At 42.8% G+C, this 18,621-nt stretch overlaps 1 protein-coding gene across 2 annotated transcripts in view; it reads left to right on the top strand.

The window, feature by feature from the left end:
- Positions 1-9,178: 9,178 nt before the first annotated feature.
- The window catches only part of LOC8050955 (leucine-rich repeat-containing protein 15), a 65,219-nt gene continuing 55,776 nt past the window's right edge, over positions 9,179-18,621 (top strand). The window contains exons 1-2 of one of the 2 annotated variants that reach the window (XM_029990419.4): positions 9,194-10,578; positions 10,970-11,247. In XM_029990419.4, the coding sequence (XP_029846279.2) occupies positions 9,297-10,578; positions 10,970-11,079 (1,392 nt within the window). In that variant the 5' untranslated portion in view covers positions 9,194-9,296 and the 3' untranslated portion in view covers positions 11,080-11,247. Of the gene's footprint in view, positions 10,579-10,969; positions 11,248-18,621 lie in introns of those variants that run through there. The other variant, XM_029990420.4, reaches the window with a different exon arrangement.

The raw sequence follows: 18,621 nt of genomic DNA, 5'->3' as shown, positions 1-18,621 counted from the left end.
TATGATCATTGCTAATAAAACATGTTGAATGGACACATGATCGATTAAAAAAATAGTTTGTCGGGTTATTTTGACTTTTTTTTGTGGTACTTATGTCGTCTGCTTTGCAGTTCCTTGTTGTTACCGCGCCTTTTTTTTGTTTCTGCGGCTGTTGCCGCCTGCGAAACGCGCGTCGCTTTGGAGTCGAAGAGATCGTCTGCTAAGGATGCCGGCTCTCGGCGCCGTATGCTCGTTCGTTGGCGGTAGTTGGCATCGCGACCGCATGTGCCGTCTCTTGTCTCCCGTGCGAAACGGCGCCGTATTGTTTGAAGACCGGTGGCTTCGCTGCATTTCCATAGGAGCTAAGCCTTTTTCTTTCTTTACTTCTTTTTCAGGTAAGTTCGCTCTTTGCAAATTTTACACAAAGCCACCATCTGTGGGCAATGCTGCACAAATTAGTGGGGCGATAGGTTAAGAAACCGAATTTTCCGGTCGATTTAAAGAGCCTTGCCGCTCCTTGGGACATCCAGTATAGAGTACCCGGTTAAACGAGAAGCTTCTCGGGCGTAGTAGAAATTATTATTACAACACAATAACAATTGTTGCGCTGCCCTCAAGAATCGAACCTGGGGCCTCTGCGTGCGAGTTGAGTGCGGTGCCACTGGGCTACGCACGCGGCAATTCGACAGAAAGGAAGCACGTACGCATATTTTCAGTTTGGAATTTTGGCATCAAAGGAAATCAGGCAGAACGGCCGATCTGGTGCTAGGTAAATTTCCTTTTTGTTATAGTCGGATAGCTTTTAGTCGGCAGTCGGCTTGTAGTCGAGCCCGCAGAACCTACCTGCCACCGTTGTAGCTTTTTCTTTTTGATTTGTGTACTTACTTTACCGAATCTACACGCCACTCTAAAGGGCAGATACTTTTAAATACCTCTGTCTGTTCAGCCCCTTTCTTGGAGCAAAGCCACGTTCGTGCTATTCACATCTATGAAATTAAACCCCGGATAGTTAGATCGAGCTCAAATTACGCTGAAATTTTGAATGTTAATTTTATAGTCCTCTCGTCGATGCCAAATTTATGATCTCTTAACGTGTAGGGCTAACCGTAAAAATAATGCACTGACAATTGGTCAGAAAGTGATGACTTCGAAACACCGAGTGCTCCGCGACATCGATGTCGCTCTGTGGATTCGCCAGAGCCTCTCGGTGAAATTCGACCGGCCAATATATATGAACTTTTTTTTTTTTGTTTGAATGAACTGTACGGACTAGGTTGCTCACGCATTTTACTCTATGTTCATAACTACTTATTTGTTTTGCTGGCATTTTTTCTTTAGTCCACTCATGCCTTGGCCCCTATAAGATGGCCGGCAGTATCTTTAAAATAAATAAATAAACATGTTTTTCTTCCCAAATATGCCAAATGCTATCGCAGGAAAGACCTTTGTTTATCCTTGGTGTCGTGCCTTAACGACAGTGTGCACTCTGGCGGGAAAGTGTTTTGCCATTACTGTTTCTAGTGCTCGTACGCTTTTTAACGCCTCTCAGAACCTCTTAGTAATCTCGAGAGATGTCAAAATGAATCCCGGCCCCGAAGCCGATGGTGACCATATACTTAGTATCCTTCTCCGAACAATCGGGGCTAAGCAGACAGACATGCTGGCGAAGGTTGTATCTCTAGAAAGCGGACAAAAAGCTACCGACATATCTGTCCAACAGCTCTTTCTAGGATAAGTGCTGGTGAAGCTAAGTTGGCTGAGGTGAACTCTGTATCGAATACCCTGCTTGCGCCTTCCCAAGGCATGCCTGTCAAAATGGAATGTATTCAGACTGTGCGAAGACAACGAAAATCGACTTCGAAAGTAAAATTTGTTATTTCATGGCTGCCCTGGTAACCTAGCCACAACATGGGGCCATCAGAAGGAAAATTTATCCAGTTTTGCGCGCTCAACTTGGGCATTATGTTTGGCTCTTCGAACTTTGAGAGAACAGAATGCTTAAGCAAATTCTGGCCCAAAAATAACGGGCCAATAATCGTGAAATTTGACCAATTCAAAGATAAAAAGGACCTCTTGTCTTCAGCTGAGAGGAATGTTCGGCGCCTGTGTGACTGGCTTGATAACAACCTTTTTAAAGGAATAACAAACCGGAATTTCTAGCTCATATAACAAGGCTGGAGCATAGGCGGGACGCTGCAAAGCCAAAAACATCGCTCCTACAACGATATCTTCAATTTTAGAGCGCAGCTCTTAGGCTCCCGTTTCCGGCTTCAGCGGCGTTATGGTGGCTACAAGGCGTCGCCGTCACTGTCGGCGTAACCGCGCGTTGCATTGTGGAACGTTTCCCATAAAGACGTCACATGTGACGTCACGTGTGACATCACGAGGGTCACTCATGACGTCACCGCGCGCTGCATTATGGGTAAATTTCCTCGCTAAACTAAGCGAAAACATTTCCCGCTAAATTTAGTGGGACAATTTTTTCGCTAAATTTAGCGGAATATTTTTCCGTTATATTTAGCGAAAATGTTTCCCGGTAAATTTAGCGAAAACATTTCCCCGTTATATTTAGCGGAAAAAATTCCGCCCTAAATCTAGCGGAAAATTTTCCACCTAAGTTTAGCGGAAATAATTCCCCATTAAATTTAGCGGAAAAAGCTTTCCTGCTAAATTTGGCGAAAAAATTTCCCCGCTTCATGTTGCACAAAAAAGTTTCCCCGCTAAATTTAGCACGGAAGTTTTTCCGCTAAATTTGGCGGGAAATTTAGCGAACATTTTCCGCTAAATGGGAGGGCGGCAGGAGAGGAGGAGGGGAGAGCACGGGAGGAGGAGCAGGAGCATACCCTTCTCTCCATACCCTCCCCTCATCCCCAAGAGCTGCGCTCTAATTCGGTGTTTCAGGGACTTGTAAACGTCTTTCATTTTTTTTTCTATTCTGTTTAACGGATGGCCGCATTTTCGGAAAAGAAGTGCGCGATTGAACACGGATGAGGAGACCAACAAGACATGTGACGTCACGATTCTCATTCCCTCTCTTCGCTTCGTCCCCTTGAAGCCTCGAGCTGGTTAACCAAAGCGAGGAGGAGAGCAGCGAGGCCGCTTCCCCTCATTCTCAACTGTTCGTGTGAGGATTGTGACGTCATAGTCCTCGCTTGATGCGCCTTTCTTTTCCAAAAAATGCGGCCATCCGTTTGAGATCTCGATGTATAAGTGATGTTTTGGAGTTCGTAGCATCCCGTTCAACGCTTGTGTGACCTTATTTTGCGAAATTCGAAGTTTGGTTCAGCATCCCTTTAAGTACGGAAAAGACCTGAACGATCCTTTCAAGGTTCGGATTAACAAATTGCATGTCCACAATAAACGCTTTGTGTTTAAACCAGTCTTATCTAAGTAACAGTAAAAAAACAAAAGTAATAGAGTGAAGTAAAAAGTGTCACGCTGATCACATTCAACCACAAGTCGAGATAATTGTTTCTGTCCTGTTTACAAACATTCGCAGCGTTATGCCAAAATGAGACGATCTTCACTGTGTTCACGAGGATAGCTTATCTGATAGCCTTTCTAACAGAAAGGTAGTTAAAACCTTTTATTTCAGCGTTCCAATCAGAAGGCTTCTATGGATGTTTTGGGCAGAACTAAAGAATAAAAGATTATATATAGAAACAACAAAATATTTCCTGTTATTTTTCACTACAATGTTTTTCGACATCACCGAAAACATCAAGTGGATGGTGGGGTGCTGATGGCAGTAAACATAAATATTTCTTCTTTTGGCATTTGTTTGTTGAACAACAAATTAGAATTTACTTGTTTATAAATTTGTACTCGCTCTAGATGGATTATAGCAGGAGTGTGTTATAAGCCACTGGACTGTGTTTATCGTTTCACGCGGATCTTTGCACTTGTCTATTTGATATAAAACATTATTTTCTGAACGCCGACATGCTGTTACTCGGCGACTTCAATTTTCCCCTTAGAGACTGGTCAAACTTATCCGGTGGATTCACCGCATCGAAATTATTCCAAGATATGTGTCTAACTTTAACTTTTACGCATTTAGTTAACAAACCAACTCGCCCAGATAATATTGAAGCTAGATACTAACCACGTCACCAGATATAGTCAAATCAATTCATTACTGTGAAGAGTTAAACGATCACAGGCTGCTGCGTATTGACTTGTCCCTTCCGGTCGTCATGAATCATCCAATTTCTAAAATATTCCATGACTATAAGAAGGCTGATTATGAATCAGTAAACCGTAAAGTGACAAATTAATTTTTAGTCTTACGTTGATAACTTCTACGACAGATCGGTAGACGAGAACCGAGTACCATTTAAAACAAAAATAAATGAACTTGTGAAAACATCTGTTCCTACAATTTGTATTTGTAAGTATTTAGCAAATCTGTGGTTCACCAAAGCCTTGCTTTCCCTTCGAATTAATAAAAAAAAAAAAGATTATTTGCGAAGGCCAAACATGTCAACACGTCCCAAGCTTGGAATGTTTATAATTCTTCTCTCAGGGAGTAAACCAAAAATCTTAAACTCTCCAAATATTAATAATACTTCTATGAATTATTATTTATCCTATAAACTAATCCAAGGAAGTTCGGATAAATAGTATCACCGAAAAGTAACAACGATATCATCTATCTCAGAGACAAAAACGGCCAACCCATGCTAGGAAGCGACTGCCCTAAAATACTTAACGTCTCCTTCTCCTATATTTTTACTGTAGAATGGTTATCCACTGTCCCTGCTTATGCCAAAAAGCCTCATCTGCAAATGCCCACAATCAGCATAAATTCAGTTCGTATTGCAAAGATAATCGACAAATTAAATCGGTCGTCGTCCGTAGGTCTTGACAACAGAAATTCCCAAATTTTAAACAACACAAGCCTTATTTTTAGCATAGTTTTCTCACTCATAATTAACCGATCGCTATCCGAAAGCTGACTTCATTCCGACTGAAACGTTGGCAAAGTTGTACTAATTTTCAAACAGAAAATTAGATTTTTTATCTAACTATCGTCCGAATTCTATGAGATCTATCTCATCTAAACTACTTGAGCACATACTTTACTCACACATATTGGGTCAGCTAACAACAAACAAATTCTTATTTCCAGTGAGACGCGAGAAAAGCGTTCGTAATGGATTGTTTTGTGTGTGTGTATCTTTTTTTGAAGTTTACACCAAGGAAATGTTCGGCCATATGCTTTCCACTAGGATGGTTGACAGTAAAATCGCGCAATCTAAGGAAAAGGGATCGGTGAGCAACAAAGCTTGTTGATGATTTTTAATATGCTCTGGCAGAAGATCGCAGGAAGCGTGCCGTTTCACGCGTTTAAGCAAGGTTGAGTTTTTAAGTGAAAACCTTTATTGTCGTCGTCGTTCATCGAGCTTTCTCTGTAGAAAATTCCAACTGACTCTTTGACGTTTTGGAGAAAAAAAAGGCACATTTAAAGTTTAGTTTATAAAAAAAGCGGTTGTTAATACTTTTATACAAATAGGCGGAAGGCTACAAAATGATGAAGGTAATCTTTATTCACCTTTGTGCGAACAATCGAGACCTTGTTCGGTACCACACAGCCATGGTTTAACTAATGAGGGACAACTACGACTCGGGTTCCTGAGTGAATTTGAATTGAGGTGGCCACGTGAATGAAGGCTGCTCGGAATTGGATTGTAAAGCCGACCGAGGATCCACTACATATATTACATTGTACGCTAAACACCAGCATACAAAATAGCTGAGGGAGACTTATAAATCGAATGAAATATAGTGCTGGGATGCTGGTACCTGGTGGGTTTCCAGCATTTCCGGAGCCAATCAGATTGTGGCATTTATTTTTTATTGAGTGATTGGTTTCTATTCCCCCCAGGCCCATAGGGCATTACAGAAAAAAGGACATGCATACAAAATAGAAAAAAAACATTAGCACAAGAATAAAAACAAAGTAAGCAATTTTGTTATAAAATTATTTGTCCGGCGTGTTAGCAAAGTTTCTTAGTTAACGCCTCTTTAAAAATAGTTCAGATAATGGTATGTTTATGAGAGGTGCTGGAGGACGGTTTTAATGATAATATATAATTCTTGGTATGAGTAAATTGGTGTATCGGGCATGCCGACTTTAACATAATGATCAACTCGTGCTGAAATGTAGAGGTAGTTAATGAATAATGTACTTTATAGTGAAGCGTTAGAATTACAAATTTTGTAAAGAAACGGTGTGTTTTACGACACAAACAAAGGATATAAACAGATACAGTGGTCCACTAGTCCATTAAAGCGTCAATAAACAAACCATGCAGCAAGACTTTTGGTTACGATAGCCCAGGCCTCGTGTTTCTTAGGCAGTTAGTGACCAAAGACCAAAACTGCTTTACCCGGCGCATGGAGTATATTTTGTGTGATACGTCACATGATCAGTGTGGATCATTTTAATGTTCGAAGTCAGCCGCAAGTACTGACGTATAATTACAGATGAGGTCTATTAAAAAAAGATTCGCACCAATACGATATTTCATTCCTAATAGACCCGTCTTAAAACATTAAAATGTCGCTTATACTGTTTTTTTTTAATTTTATTTGCCTAAATTCTGTGCTTGGTTAAAAACACCGATGGTTGTTCTTCACCTGGAAAAGGAATGGTTACGATTTGGATGCTGCTAATGACAATGGTGAAGGGGATCGGATTGATCTTTCTTCATATGCCAGGCTGATCAAATTTCCGCCCGCCACACACTTTAAAAAAATGACAGTACCTTTTCGAATTAAGAGGACCTTAAAAAGTATGTCTCCATACGCCTATTAGAACAAAACGGAGGGCCGGATTTTTTTCTTTTTTTTTGCGTAAGGGTGCATGTGAGGATAAAAGAAACCCGCGGAATCAAGCTCAGTGTACTCAAAAATGTATGCCAAAGTCCGATTCGCCTCACGGCGCGACGAGTCCTAAACAAAAGGAGCACAAAACAATTAGATAACGGTCGTTGCGTCAGAGACATACTCCACAGAGATTAGTTGTTTGTTTTTTCGAGGCAACGAGGTTCTGGTTGATAACGGGGTGACAATCTGTATACGCTTCGCGGCGTCAAAGGGTGGAGTTAGAACAAGCAGCCTGAAAGAGGAGTATGACCTGCACTAATGCGTCAGTTGTAACACAGCGAGCACCCGGTACACGCCACGTGCGAAACAAAATCTCAAAATATGTTTAAACTCATAAATCGAGCACTGAAAGGGCTTGCCATCTAGGAGGCCAAAGGGCTGTGCAAGAAAATTTAACTTAATAAGATAGAGGTCCAAGTCCCGGGAGAAAATGAAATATTATGGGTGCAAGATATTGTTAATATTACGAAACCGCTTAAAATCGTTTAGTCATTAATTGTAACTGCCGTCAACACTATAAATACAGCATTACCCATTATACCAGGAATTCTAAAGTTAATAGGCAAATTTATGTTCATGATCCCACTCACCGTTGCCATCATTTAGTCATCTGATGTCTGTCAAGCTTTTTAAGTACATTGTGAAGACGACACCCATGTAACTCTCATATCTTACTTTCAATTTGTTCGAAGTAGATTCCAACCCTCTTTACATATTTTGTTTCGAAATATCATTGACGTGGTTTTACGCAGGTCAATAGAATGTCCTAATTTAGAGTACTACAAAATACTGAAGCTCAATTGTCTGTCATGACAGTTTGTCGCGTTAGGTAGAGACGAATTGTCTGTTTAGTCCTGGTTTTGAAGGCCCCGTTGTTCATATCATAGATAGCACGCCCCACGTCCTTAGTTATATCACCGAAGTTAAACAGCTTGAACGAGAAATTTAATTCTGCATGCAATGTGCAATGAATTTGTTTATATAAATTGGGTCGTTCTTATATAAACACATTTTGGTTAAGCGGCGAAACACGGATGGAAGTGTTATCAACATACAATTTGATGCTTCGACTCAAGTAGTAATGCAATCCTAAAAACTTTCAAAAATCATATTCCTGTTACGTCGAATTGTAATACCTATCTTGATATTTTGGCAAACCTAATGTAATTGAGGAACGGTGCTATTATTGATTAAATTACGCTCTTTTTATGGAGTCTTTACCCTTGCCTCGGCTGTGCCGACGTTGCCACTATTGCTAGTCCCTTTTTCGCGGCCCCGCAACTATGTGTCCCAAGCAAAATGCGTTTGGGCACAAATCTTTCGCCTCTACAAACATCGTCGTATGTTGCCGTATGACGAGTTGGTCGCACATTCGTGATTGAAGATATCGTAAATATGTCTCCGGCTTTAGTTCCCGACCTAGGCGATTACAAGCCGACCATTCCGGTCGCTACCATATCTCTGCTTGCAAAGATATCACGGGCCGTGTCAGGCTCCGAAGGCACGTGCCTACTACACGTGTTGCAGAAACTGAATACCCGGAAGAACGTCATGCGTGGCATCGTTCGTTTTCATTACAGTGTTGAAGCATTTTTTGACGGCTTTGCTCAATGGCTAATGTGGCAAAGTCCACATTTCTTGTGTCAACATATGTCAACGGTCTATAGCAACCTAACTATAAAAAGAAGATTATATACTTTATTTAAAAGAAACAGAACTTAGTAAAAAAAATACAACACACATATGTTGATATCGTAGGTTTTTGTTACAATAATCCCCATCCTAATTGAATTGCTGGCGGTCGCGCATCTTGACAAACACTGGTCTTTTAGGACCACCGGAGTCATTCAATCATCCGGAGCTTCGAACACGAGTTCCCACGCTGTCGTCACGCAGTCGCCGTGCCAACGACATCTCCGCACCACAATCTGCCCCGGTAGCGTCGCAAGGCGAGCCTCTCGATAAGCCGACGACTCGGCGTATCGAGAGGCTCGGCCGAGAGCTCTCCGCGAACGCGGAGAGCCGACGACTCTGCTTTCCGCGCTCGCGGAGAGCGGCATCCTCCGACCGGCGTCTCACAGGACAAACCCGCGTTCGTTGCTGCTTTCGCCGAGATCTGCGGAGAAATGAGAGAGAAAGAGCCAAGGAAGAAAAAAGAACCGTGGACACTTTTTGGTTGTTTCTTTTTCACACCAAGAGGCGCCTCCTTTCCCATTGGGCGTCACCATGACGACCCCAGTCGCATCGACCAATGGAGAGGAACCGCCGAAACGCTTAAATACCGCGCTCACCGCGCGCTTGGGACTCCAATGCAGCCGTCGGTCGGTACAAGCGCCAGCTCGCAGGTGAAAAAGCCTTTAAAACCTGCCGAAGACGTGTCTTGATCTTCGCGGCTTTCTTCTGCGTGAACCTCGAACTCGAACGTCATGAAGTCTGTGCTGATGCGGATTCTGCTCGTGGTCCTCAGCGCGCTCGGGTGCCCGGCCTACCGCCTCCGGTTCCAGTGCCCCCCCTCCGACCAGTTGGGCTCCTGCTCGTGCGCCGACTCGCCCGCGGTGCCCCAGGTCCTTTGCGAAGGCATTAACGACCCAGAAGTCATCCATCGGTCCCTGGCCAACCGGTACCCCTCCCCGATCCCGCAGCTCAAGATCTCCCAGTGCGCCTTCCCGGCTCTGACAGCCGGCTTCTTCGCCAATGTGACTATGGACCGACTCTACATCAACGGCAGCAGCCTCAAACTTGTGTCGGGCGACGCTTTTGTGGGACTCGAGGGCCTTCGTTTCCTCATCCTCGCCGAGAACTCGCTCGATGAGGTCCCCAGCGAAGCCTTGAAGAAGCTCACATTTCTGCAGACACTCAGCCTGTCCGGAAACCACATTGCCAAGCTGAATTCCTCTTCTTTTCCCGGTCTCAGAAACCTAAAGTTCTTGGTGTTGTCTGACAATGAAATCGAATACATCGAGGCTGGTGTGTTCAATCCAAACCTCGAACGTGTGACGCTCTCCAGAAACAAGATTCCTTCCCTGAACGGATCGGTGAGTCACCTGGCCTCCCTTGAATGGCTCTTTGCCAGCACGAATGCGATTGAATCTCTGGAGGGCGAGCTCGAAGGCCTGTCCAGTCTCAAGCTGCTTAATCTCGACGGGAACAAACTGACCAACATCGCCGGCGTCTTCAAAGACTTGCGAAGCCTGCAGACGCTGAGCCTCGGTAACAACTGGATCGAAGACGTGGGTGACGCCCTGGCACCCCTTACTCATCTCTGGCACCTGAACTTGTCCAGGAACCACTTGTCCAAGATCGAGGAGCGCAACTTCGCCAGCTTGACACAGCTGCAAACGCTCGACCTCTCCGGCAACTTCCTGACGGAAATCGGGCAGGCGCTGAACCACCTCAAGCACCTGGTGCGGCTGAACCTCTCCAGAAACAGCCTGTCTTCGGTGAGGCTCGACGAGATCAAATGGTTAAAGGACCTGAAAGAACTAGACCTGTCCCGAAATCAGATCACGAGCGTGGACAGCGCGTTCGGGCACTACGTGTCGCGTATCTCAACGCTGAAGCTTTCTGACAACCTGCTGAAGCGCATCCACAGCGGCATGCACTTCCTGCACGACCTTACCGAGCTGGACCTGAGCTACAACAACCTCGCCAGCTTGGACAAGAGGGACTTGGCGAAGAACAAGCGGCTCCGCCGGATCAACATGCAAGGTCCGTGGAGCTGTTTCTTGTCTATTGCGTTTCCCAAATACCACGCTTTTGGGGAAATGTGCAGGACTCGAACAGTCGTTTCGCGCCTGATAAACAGATAGCCGCAGAAGTGCTTAGGCGGGCAGGTCTAGTCTCAGGCAGCCTTTGACATTTGCACGCCCTTCGTCTTCTCCATGTAAATGTCAACAGATCAACATATGCTGCTTCGTCCGCGACCACCTTTGTGCCTGAAAACGGGGCAAGTAATTCGCGCCACTTTTGACAGGTCCTCTGATGGGCGGTGATAAGATCTGAAGACAACACGTTTCATAAATGCCTTACTTCATGTGGTTTAAGGTACACGGATCTAGGGACCAATGTAAAATGACTTTCGTAAACTTTTGCTTGCTAGTTCGTGGTCCTCTTGTGGCCTGCTGCCAACGATGGAGAACAAGACTTCACCAAAAACATGAACGTTTTCATTCTGCAACTACCACCTCGGGGTCCAACAACAAGAAATAGGTTGAAGCCCACTGCACCAAGAATTGTACCTGGAAGTTCTATTTTGTATATAGTACATACATATTCACTTATTTATTCTAAGAGCGTATTTATTCATCTGCGCGGCTATTCGCCAGAACTGTTTTGTGCAGATTTTGTAGACCATTAAACGAACTTCTCGTTTTATGACAAATCTTGTTTGTCATCTCACTAAACCTATTCCCAATCTGCATTCCGTACGCTATGCAGGTTTCAGAATTGCGTGCCTGTTGAAAATGTTCACGTTCAAATCGTCAGCGAAAAATGCGTAACAGAAATTTTGAAATATATTATTTCTAGAATTTTGTACCCAATGATTTGTTAAAACAGTCTTGGAGACTAAGTTACTTACTAGGAATAGATATCCCAAGTTTTTGGTGGTCATTTTCCTTTTCTAAATATCTTCGAGATTTTCATAACGAAATAAATTAAAAATATTTTTTTGTTTCGCTTTTAAAGCTCTGGGTGGTTTTATTAAACAATATCCATATATAGAAACCTTAGTTCTATTCAATTCAGTGTTTTGTTAGCAGAAAGAAATGATTGAAGGGTTTTTTTTCAGTCAACAACTTCTAATTCTCATGAAGCGCCCACAGTCTTGGCATCTCATAACTCGAATGTCTTCAATATCTTATGAGGATTTTTTTTTTCTGGCTGGCTCCTACCTTGATGGTCCTCTGCTTGGGGTTTCAAAGCTAACTATTTTTTATTGTTCTATTTCAATATATTATAAAATTTTAAACAAATTCTGCCGCGGCTTGGGTATGTTGTATATGCAGTTCACTGCTCTGAATCTCAAAATTATTTTCAGTATGTCCAAATATATGTCACTTTGCCTCCTTTAAATGGGAAAATCGGGATTCCCCCAAAACCCGGACGTACGAAGAACTTATTTCATATCATTTTTCAAATTCATTATCTAAAACGTTTATTTGGATGAGCTCGTACACGCTGTTAAGATTACATGAATACGCTCAGTACCTATGCTCATCCGGTCGAATACGGGACTGAACCCAGCACGTCTGCGTTCTGCAGCTAAAAGCGCTACTGCCCAAGTTTACAGTAGCGCTTTCAACAGCCCCAATGGAGAGGAGCACAGAAGCACGAGATACGCGGGCACGAAATGGCGACCAAGGAACAGTTTCTTCACCGTACCAATATCTCGGGCATAGAATATCACAAAAACATTTCATATAAATAATATACCAAAGAAACAGAAATGTTATATACCCCTAAAAAATCAACTTCGAAGGGGGACTAAATCATCCCTGTGCACCTGTAGCTCAGGGCGCAGCATGACCTGGACATACACGGGACCTAAATCGAACCAGGTTTCACGAATGATTTGTGAAACTAATCGCCTAAATAAACCCCACGAAAAGGATAAAGTTGAAAATACTACGTGAAAATAATAAAACCTAACACAAAGTTTGGTTTAGTTCAGTGACCTAGAATTTCACAAATAATGCGATGGGAGCACGATTTTCAGCATCATTAGACAGATTTCAAGTATATAAAATGAAGGTCTCACCTACATATTCTATGTTGGGAATAAATGCCTGGTCATTACGCACTATCCAATACAATTGAGGTTGAGGAACGCGCGCCGTTGTGTTGCCTGTAACTATAAAAATAAGATAAGAGCCCGTTGCAAGCAATGCTTAAGCAATTCGCGTTTTGAATTGTTTTAAAAACTTTAATTGGTTCAGCAATAAAGTGCGCGAGAACTAGAGTTCTCTTTCGAAAATTCGCAAAGACTTCATGGGTTATGAGCAGTTCAAAGATGTCTTATTTTAACCCTTCCAGTGCCGGCTTTTTCCCCCGCATGCCGAACTCATATTTTGGTCTCAGTAACACAGCAGCTTGCACTGTGAAATATATTTATTTAGTAAAGACACAATTTGAGGGCAAGAAGTTCAGTGATGACTGCGTGCCTCCATCCCATAACATATTTCTCGTGCTGTACTTTTCGAGACAAGCTAGTATACAGTGTCACCTCGAGATCGCACCCCGCCGTCATACTTTGGGACGGCCCTACTCGGCCTTTGCTTATTCGGAACTGCAATTTCCTCATTTTCTCAGTCTTTGAATACCGAGTTCATCAGTAACATGTAGATCTGTGTTCTCCATGAAGCGCGAGGTTGAACGACACCGATTCACCACTTTGTAATACCGAACGAGCATACCGAAACAGAAGTCGCCTTTACAAAAACGTACATGCCATCAAAAAATAACACCAGAAGATCTTTTTTTTTTTTTTTTTTGTCTATTGCTCGTACATGTTGCTACACGTAAAAGAAAAGAAAAACAAAAGAAGTCAACCCAGTTCGGAGGGGCAGACAGCAAACCGAAACGTGCCCGAGTATACTCGGATGTGGCACTCAGTGTTAACAAACTAAGCTCAAGAGTAAGTATTTTACTGAGAAAGATTATTCTTAGGGAAATGCTTCCTCTTTCCTTACACGTTTTTTTTTAGAATAACTGTGGTTCATGCCTAAGATTCCTATCACACCCGTCGTCGATGCTTTTTATCACCTAGTTGGCTTAATAATTAACCGCTCATGTTGATTTCAAAAATTAAGAAATCAGTGAACAGGCTACATGCAGGTGTACCATAGGCAACGTTCCGAGGTGACCGAAACTGAAAGGCTTTAAACGAAGCATTGCGAAAAGAAAAATGCATGCGGTCAAATTTAGCGTGTCTTTCCAGTGACAATGAGTGGGAGACAACAATGTTGGCAGTTAGCGAAGATTTGAATATCATATAAATATTTACAGCTCAAAACAACTCAAAATATAAGAAAGCAGCCTTTAGAAATAACTTTATAAGCTTTAGAAAACTCGTAAACGTTTGATTGATATCGATATCTTAATCATTTAAATCGTCGCGCCGTCGACAAGTGGTCCTTTTTAGCGCTTGCACACCGTAATCTAGTTATTTCGTTAAAACCCTCACCCAAGGCAGCACGCCAGAAAAACGTCTCGTAACTTGGCCCACACCTCGCAATCCTAGGTGCCTAACTTGGGCCTAATACAGGATTCTCCAAGGCGTTAGTTATAGTGCAGGAGTATTTTCCTTTAGAACTTAGGTGACTTTTCTCTTGCTTTCCACATCATTGCTAAAGTGTCAAACTACAGTCAAAGATGTCAGATATGAACGGAAGGACCAGAAGTGAAGCCTAAATATAGCTCTTGTTTGGAAATGTAGGTCAAAGCTGCCACATGAAAACTGAACAACCTAATATAAAGCCTAACTCTTGCACTTGTTTGGCGATTTAGGCCCAAAGATTGCAGATCACAGTAAGATTACCAGCCGTGAAGCGTAACTTTGAGTCTTCTTTGGCGAATTAGGGTTAATGTGTCCAAACTCTGCCCAACGAAGGGAAAGTTTGGTCCTACCTTCACTTCTGGCTTTTTAATGTACAAAATTTTCAGACAAAAACAAAAATCTGTCACAGTATACTGTGCTGCCCGGGGCGTTTTTGCGGTGTCGAGCGAGCAACGATTCCTTTCTTCGACAACCCTGTGAGGACCCAGAATGCATTTTTTTTCTCTCTGTATTCAAGTCAGGCACGTATCCAGGATTTTGTTTCGGGGGCGGGGGGGGGGGGGGGGGGGATGACAAAATGCTGTAGCAAGGGGAGGGGGGAGAGGAGGTCCCAGAAAAATGGAAAAGTTCGGGGGAGGAGGGAGGGCCCCATGCCCCCCCCCCCCCCCCCCCTGGCTACGTGCCTGATTCAAGTTATTGCGGAACGTACTCTATACTTTTGCGCTCTACCAAGTGCAATTGCTGGTTATTTTCTTTTGTACTTCAGCGGATCTTCAAATAGATTCCTGGGAAAACTTTTTGATAGTATTTTTTTTTTCCAGGAAGACGCAGCCTTTCGGCATAAGTGGCCGCTATCGAACGTAGCCTGCAGTGCACTTCCTTCGCAACCTTGTTCCTGAGATCGATTTTTCGAAAAGCACTCAAAGAGCTGTCGCCTCTTCACCGCTTTTTTGTGCACGCACCACGAGTGCATTTACCGATCGATAGGGCTCAGTGTCTGATCGCTGTGCAGACGGGCAGCCGGCTTATACGAACACCACATCGGTCTAAAACAGTGGTTCTTAACCATCGATGTTTCGCGTACCCATTGTGGATCGGCGGAAATCATGGAAGACACCGTTCGTGTTAAGGCGATGGGAAAGGTATAGGTTAAAATATATAATCATCTAATAAATGGATATAACTAGGGGCTAGTGCGACGTAGACCTTTTCTTATTGACATACACACGAGGAAACTCGGCCGAAAATTGAAACATTTCTTCTCAATATAAAAAATACAACTTTTATTACCGGGATTGACTGATGCGGAACCCCATTTGGTAACCACGGACCCCCATTTAATAACCACTGGTCCAAAATTTAAAAAAAAAAAAACATGTAACGTGAAAAGTGTTTTACACGTTTCATTGGTAAGTGCGTTTATTATTTTTATTACTACAGCACCTTAGAAAAAAAAGGTTACATAATTTGAGGTGCCCGAGCTGACAGTAATTGTTATTTGAGTTCGGTAATAAAATAAAGAGGTAAAGAGGGGATATTTCATTCGCGGTGCAGAGCGTTGTAAGTAGAAGTGCAAAGTTCGACTAGAAGAAGTTTGGTTTTTCAAAGGCTGGTTTTCGTTTTTAGTTTGCTGTTTTAATAATATAATTTTTCAGCTATTAAAAACTCAAATGTGTGGAAATTGTATCAACGCCTATACCCTTGGCTTTATTGCCTGGCAACGATGTCCGTCCAAAGGCCGTGTATGGTTCCCATACACGGCCTCTGGTGTTAGAAAGTTAGAAAGAATACAAAGAATGGCTGCAAGGTTTATATCTAACAAATATAGTTGGCATGATTCCCCCTCCGAGTTATGTAAGCAATTGGAACTGTTGTCACTAGAAAAAAGGGCGAAAATTGCAAGGCTTAAATTTTTAAATGAATTAGCTAACAGCAACTTCAACATCCCCACGGAAAATTATCTAACTCCTACTAGTAAACGGCTAACAAGATATAACCATGGTAAGCTTTACGAAGAACTTCCAACCCACAATAATTCCTTCAAATATTCCTTCTTCCCCCGCGCTATCAACGAATGGAATCACTTGCCGCGAAACATTGCGCATTCCACTAGTGTAGAGCAGTTTCTTAGGAACTTGGAAGCGCACCTGTCGACATAGGCTTGCATACCATTATCTTCAAATGTGTATTAAAAGATATATATTTCAGTATGATGTACCACCCTACAATAATCCCGAATGGGATTAGTAGTATTGGAAATAAAATAAATAAATAAATAAAAAAATAAAGAACCCCAAGGTCTAGAGCAGGGGTGGCCAAGCAGCGGCTCGCGAACCGCATGCAGCTCTTCGAATGTTAAAGTGCCCGGCTCGCGGCTTCCTTCCCTACCCTACCCCCCGCCCCCCCCCCCCCCCCCCCCCCCCCGCCGCACTCCCAGTCACACGAGCACTTCCCGAAAAAGAGAAATGGTACGCGTTTTAAGTTAAAAGAAAGGTTGCGGTTTGGTAGTCTGCCTTACGTACAGATGGACTGCTTTTGACTCGGATAGATTAAAAGTAGTTCGAGTTTCGTTTATTGTTCTTCCCCCCCCCCTCCGCGGCTCTTGGAAGTTTCGTGGTTTTGTCTGCGGCTCTTAGGCCGGGTCAGACTCGCCACCCCTGGTCTCGAGTACGAGCACTCGAATCATCATTTTGTTTTCGTCTTCATTTCTGTAGTAAAGTGCAACAAACCAGCTTCAAGAAAGAAAAGCGGCTCGTTATACTTTGAAATTACCTTTACGGACGTCGTGTTTTTCTACTCGGCAAACATGTCTAGCGTGACGCCCAAATATTCAATTGAAACCCGAATTGAGCACGTAAAAACCTATTCGTACTTTTTTGTTTATTGTTTAGTGTTCTGCATTCGATTTAGCGTTCTGGAAGGACATTTAGTGCGCTCTTTCTGCATTTGGAGCAAAAAACTCCTAATAAGGATTTCCAGTAGCATTACAAACAAACCACACCACTGATACAACTACCTTCACAAAAGTCCGGCGCCACTACTACAATTGCTGGTTTAGTGCTACTTGTGTAACTACAATAACTACTATTAGTACCATGTGTGCACCCTCCACCGAGTAGTGTTACTACGTATTTACTATATGACTACTAATACCAGAACTAGTAATTCTACTATTGCTACTACTAATTATAAGATTAATAGTATTATTCATAATAATATCATTACAGAAGTATTACTTTAAATGCAAACCGGAAGCAACAATCAATTCATAGGTAAGGAATAACCAACGTGTATTAGGTGAAGGGAGGCTTAAAATTTCCGAAGGCTTTTTTTTCGAGTTCGCTGAAATCATAAAATCTAGATATATTTTACTATTTTACTCCTAAATACAAGCCTCCAGAGCAGTATGCCTACACTATTTACTAACCACCTTATATGTGAAAAAAATAGGTGATGACATGATTTGGCATGCGTCAAGCGATGGACATGCCTGGTGTTTCTAGCTGGAGGACTTTATAGAACAAGGCGGTAATGCTTTTTCAACCCAGGTGTTCAAAATATTCTCTGAATCTACTTCTGGCGTGCATATAATGGTGACTTCACCTCGTTAAGTTTAGAGGCGTATAAATGTAACAGCATACTGCACATGAAATACGAGGATGCCGAGTCCTGTACACTGAGAATTGTTGCTTTTGCTGGCTTGATCTTTGCCGCGGATTTCCTCCAGTCACCTAGGTTAGTAGTCGGTCGCTTTAGAGACCGCGTGATAATTCTCAATAAACGTACGGCGAGCTGCATTGCGGCGTCCTCTTCGTCGCCTACCGGAACCAGCCCGAAACACAGATTGAACACGACGGGTGCGCTCTACCGGGACTCGAGTTAAATCATTGATTACACGAGTATCAACCAAATGCTGACGCTGCCCTGATGCTCATTCTGCAACTCGCGCTCCGCTAAGTGAGGTGAACCTTCTGTACTACAGCCTTTTTATCTAGGTTCTGGCAGGTTTCAGACGCGGTAGTTTTTGTTTGTCGGGTTCAATCGAAACGAACGAAGAATTCACATAGTAAACAAAGTAAGCAGTCTCTGTCGATTCGGATAATCTTTTTATGGCGTACATGGCGTGTGATACAAGAGACAAAATGTTTCACAAAGACTGTCAATTGAGCGTGTGATCGCTGCTCTTCCAGAAGTAAAACGTTTATATAATTATTAGTGGTGTCAAAAAACAAGAGGCCCGCTTTTGAGGTTACTACCGTGTAATACTGCCTTGAGCCCAATGAATTTAACCCTGCTAAAAGAAATTGAAACGTTGAATTGTAGCGGATTTTCACACTCTGCCATCTCCAGGAGGGCATAGCTAAGTGAGGCATATGTTTCTGAAAAGATTGAAAGAAACACTTGCCTCAGTTATAATTCATAACTGACACTTAAATATTTCGTATGTATATTGATACACACGAAAATCAGCGAGA

The sequence above is a fragment of the Ixodes scapularis genome, unplaced genomic scaffold, assembly GCF_016920785.2.
Source record: "Ixodes scapularis isolate PalLabHiFi unplaced genomic scaffold, ASM1692078v2 PGA_scaffold3__209_contigs__length_174095766, whole genome shotgun sequence".
Lineage (NCBI taxonomy): Eukaryota > Metazoa > Arthropoda > Arachnida > Ixodida > Ixodidae > Ixodes > Ixodes scapularis.
The sequence above is the reverse complement of the archived record's forward strand: the minus strand, read 5'-3'. Positions and strand labels throughout refer to the sequence as shown.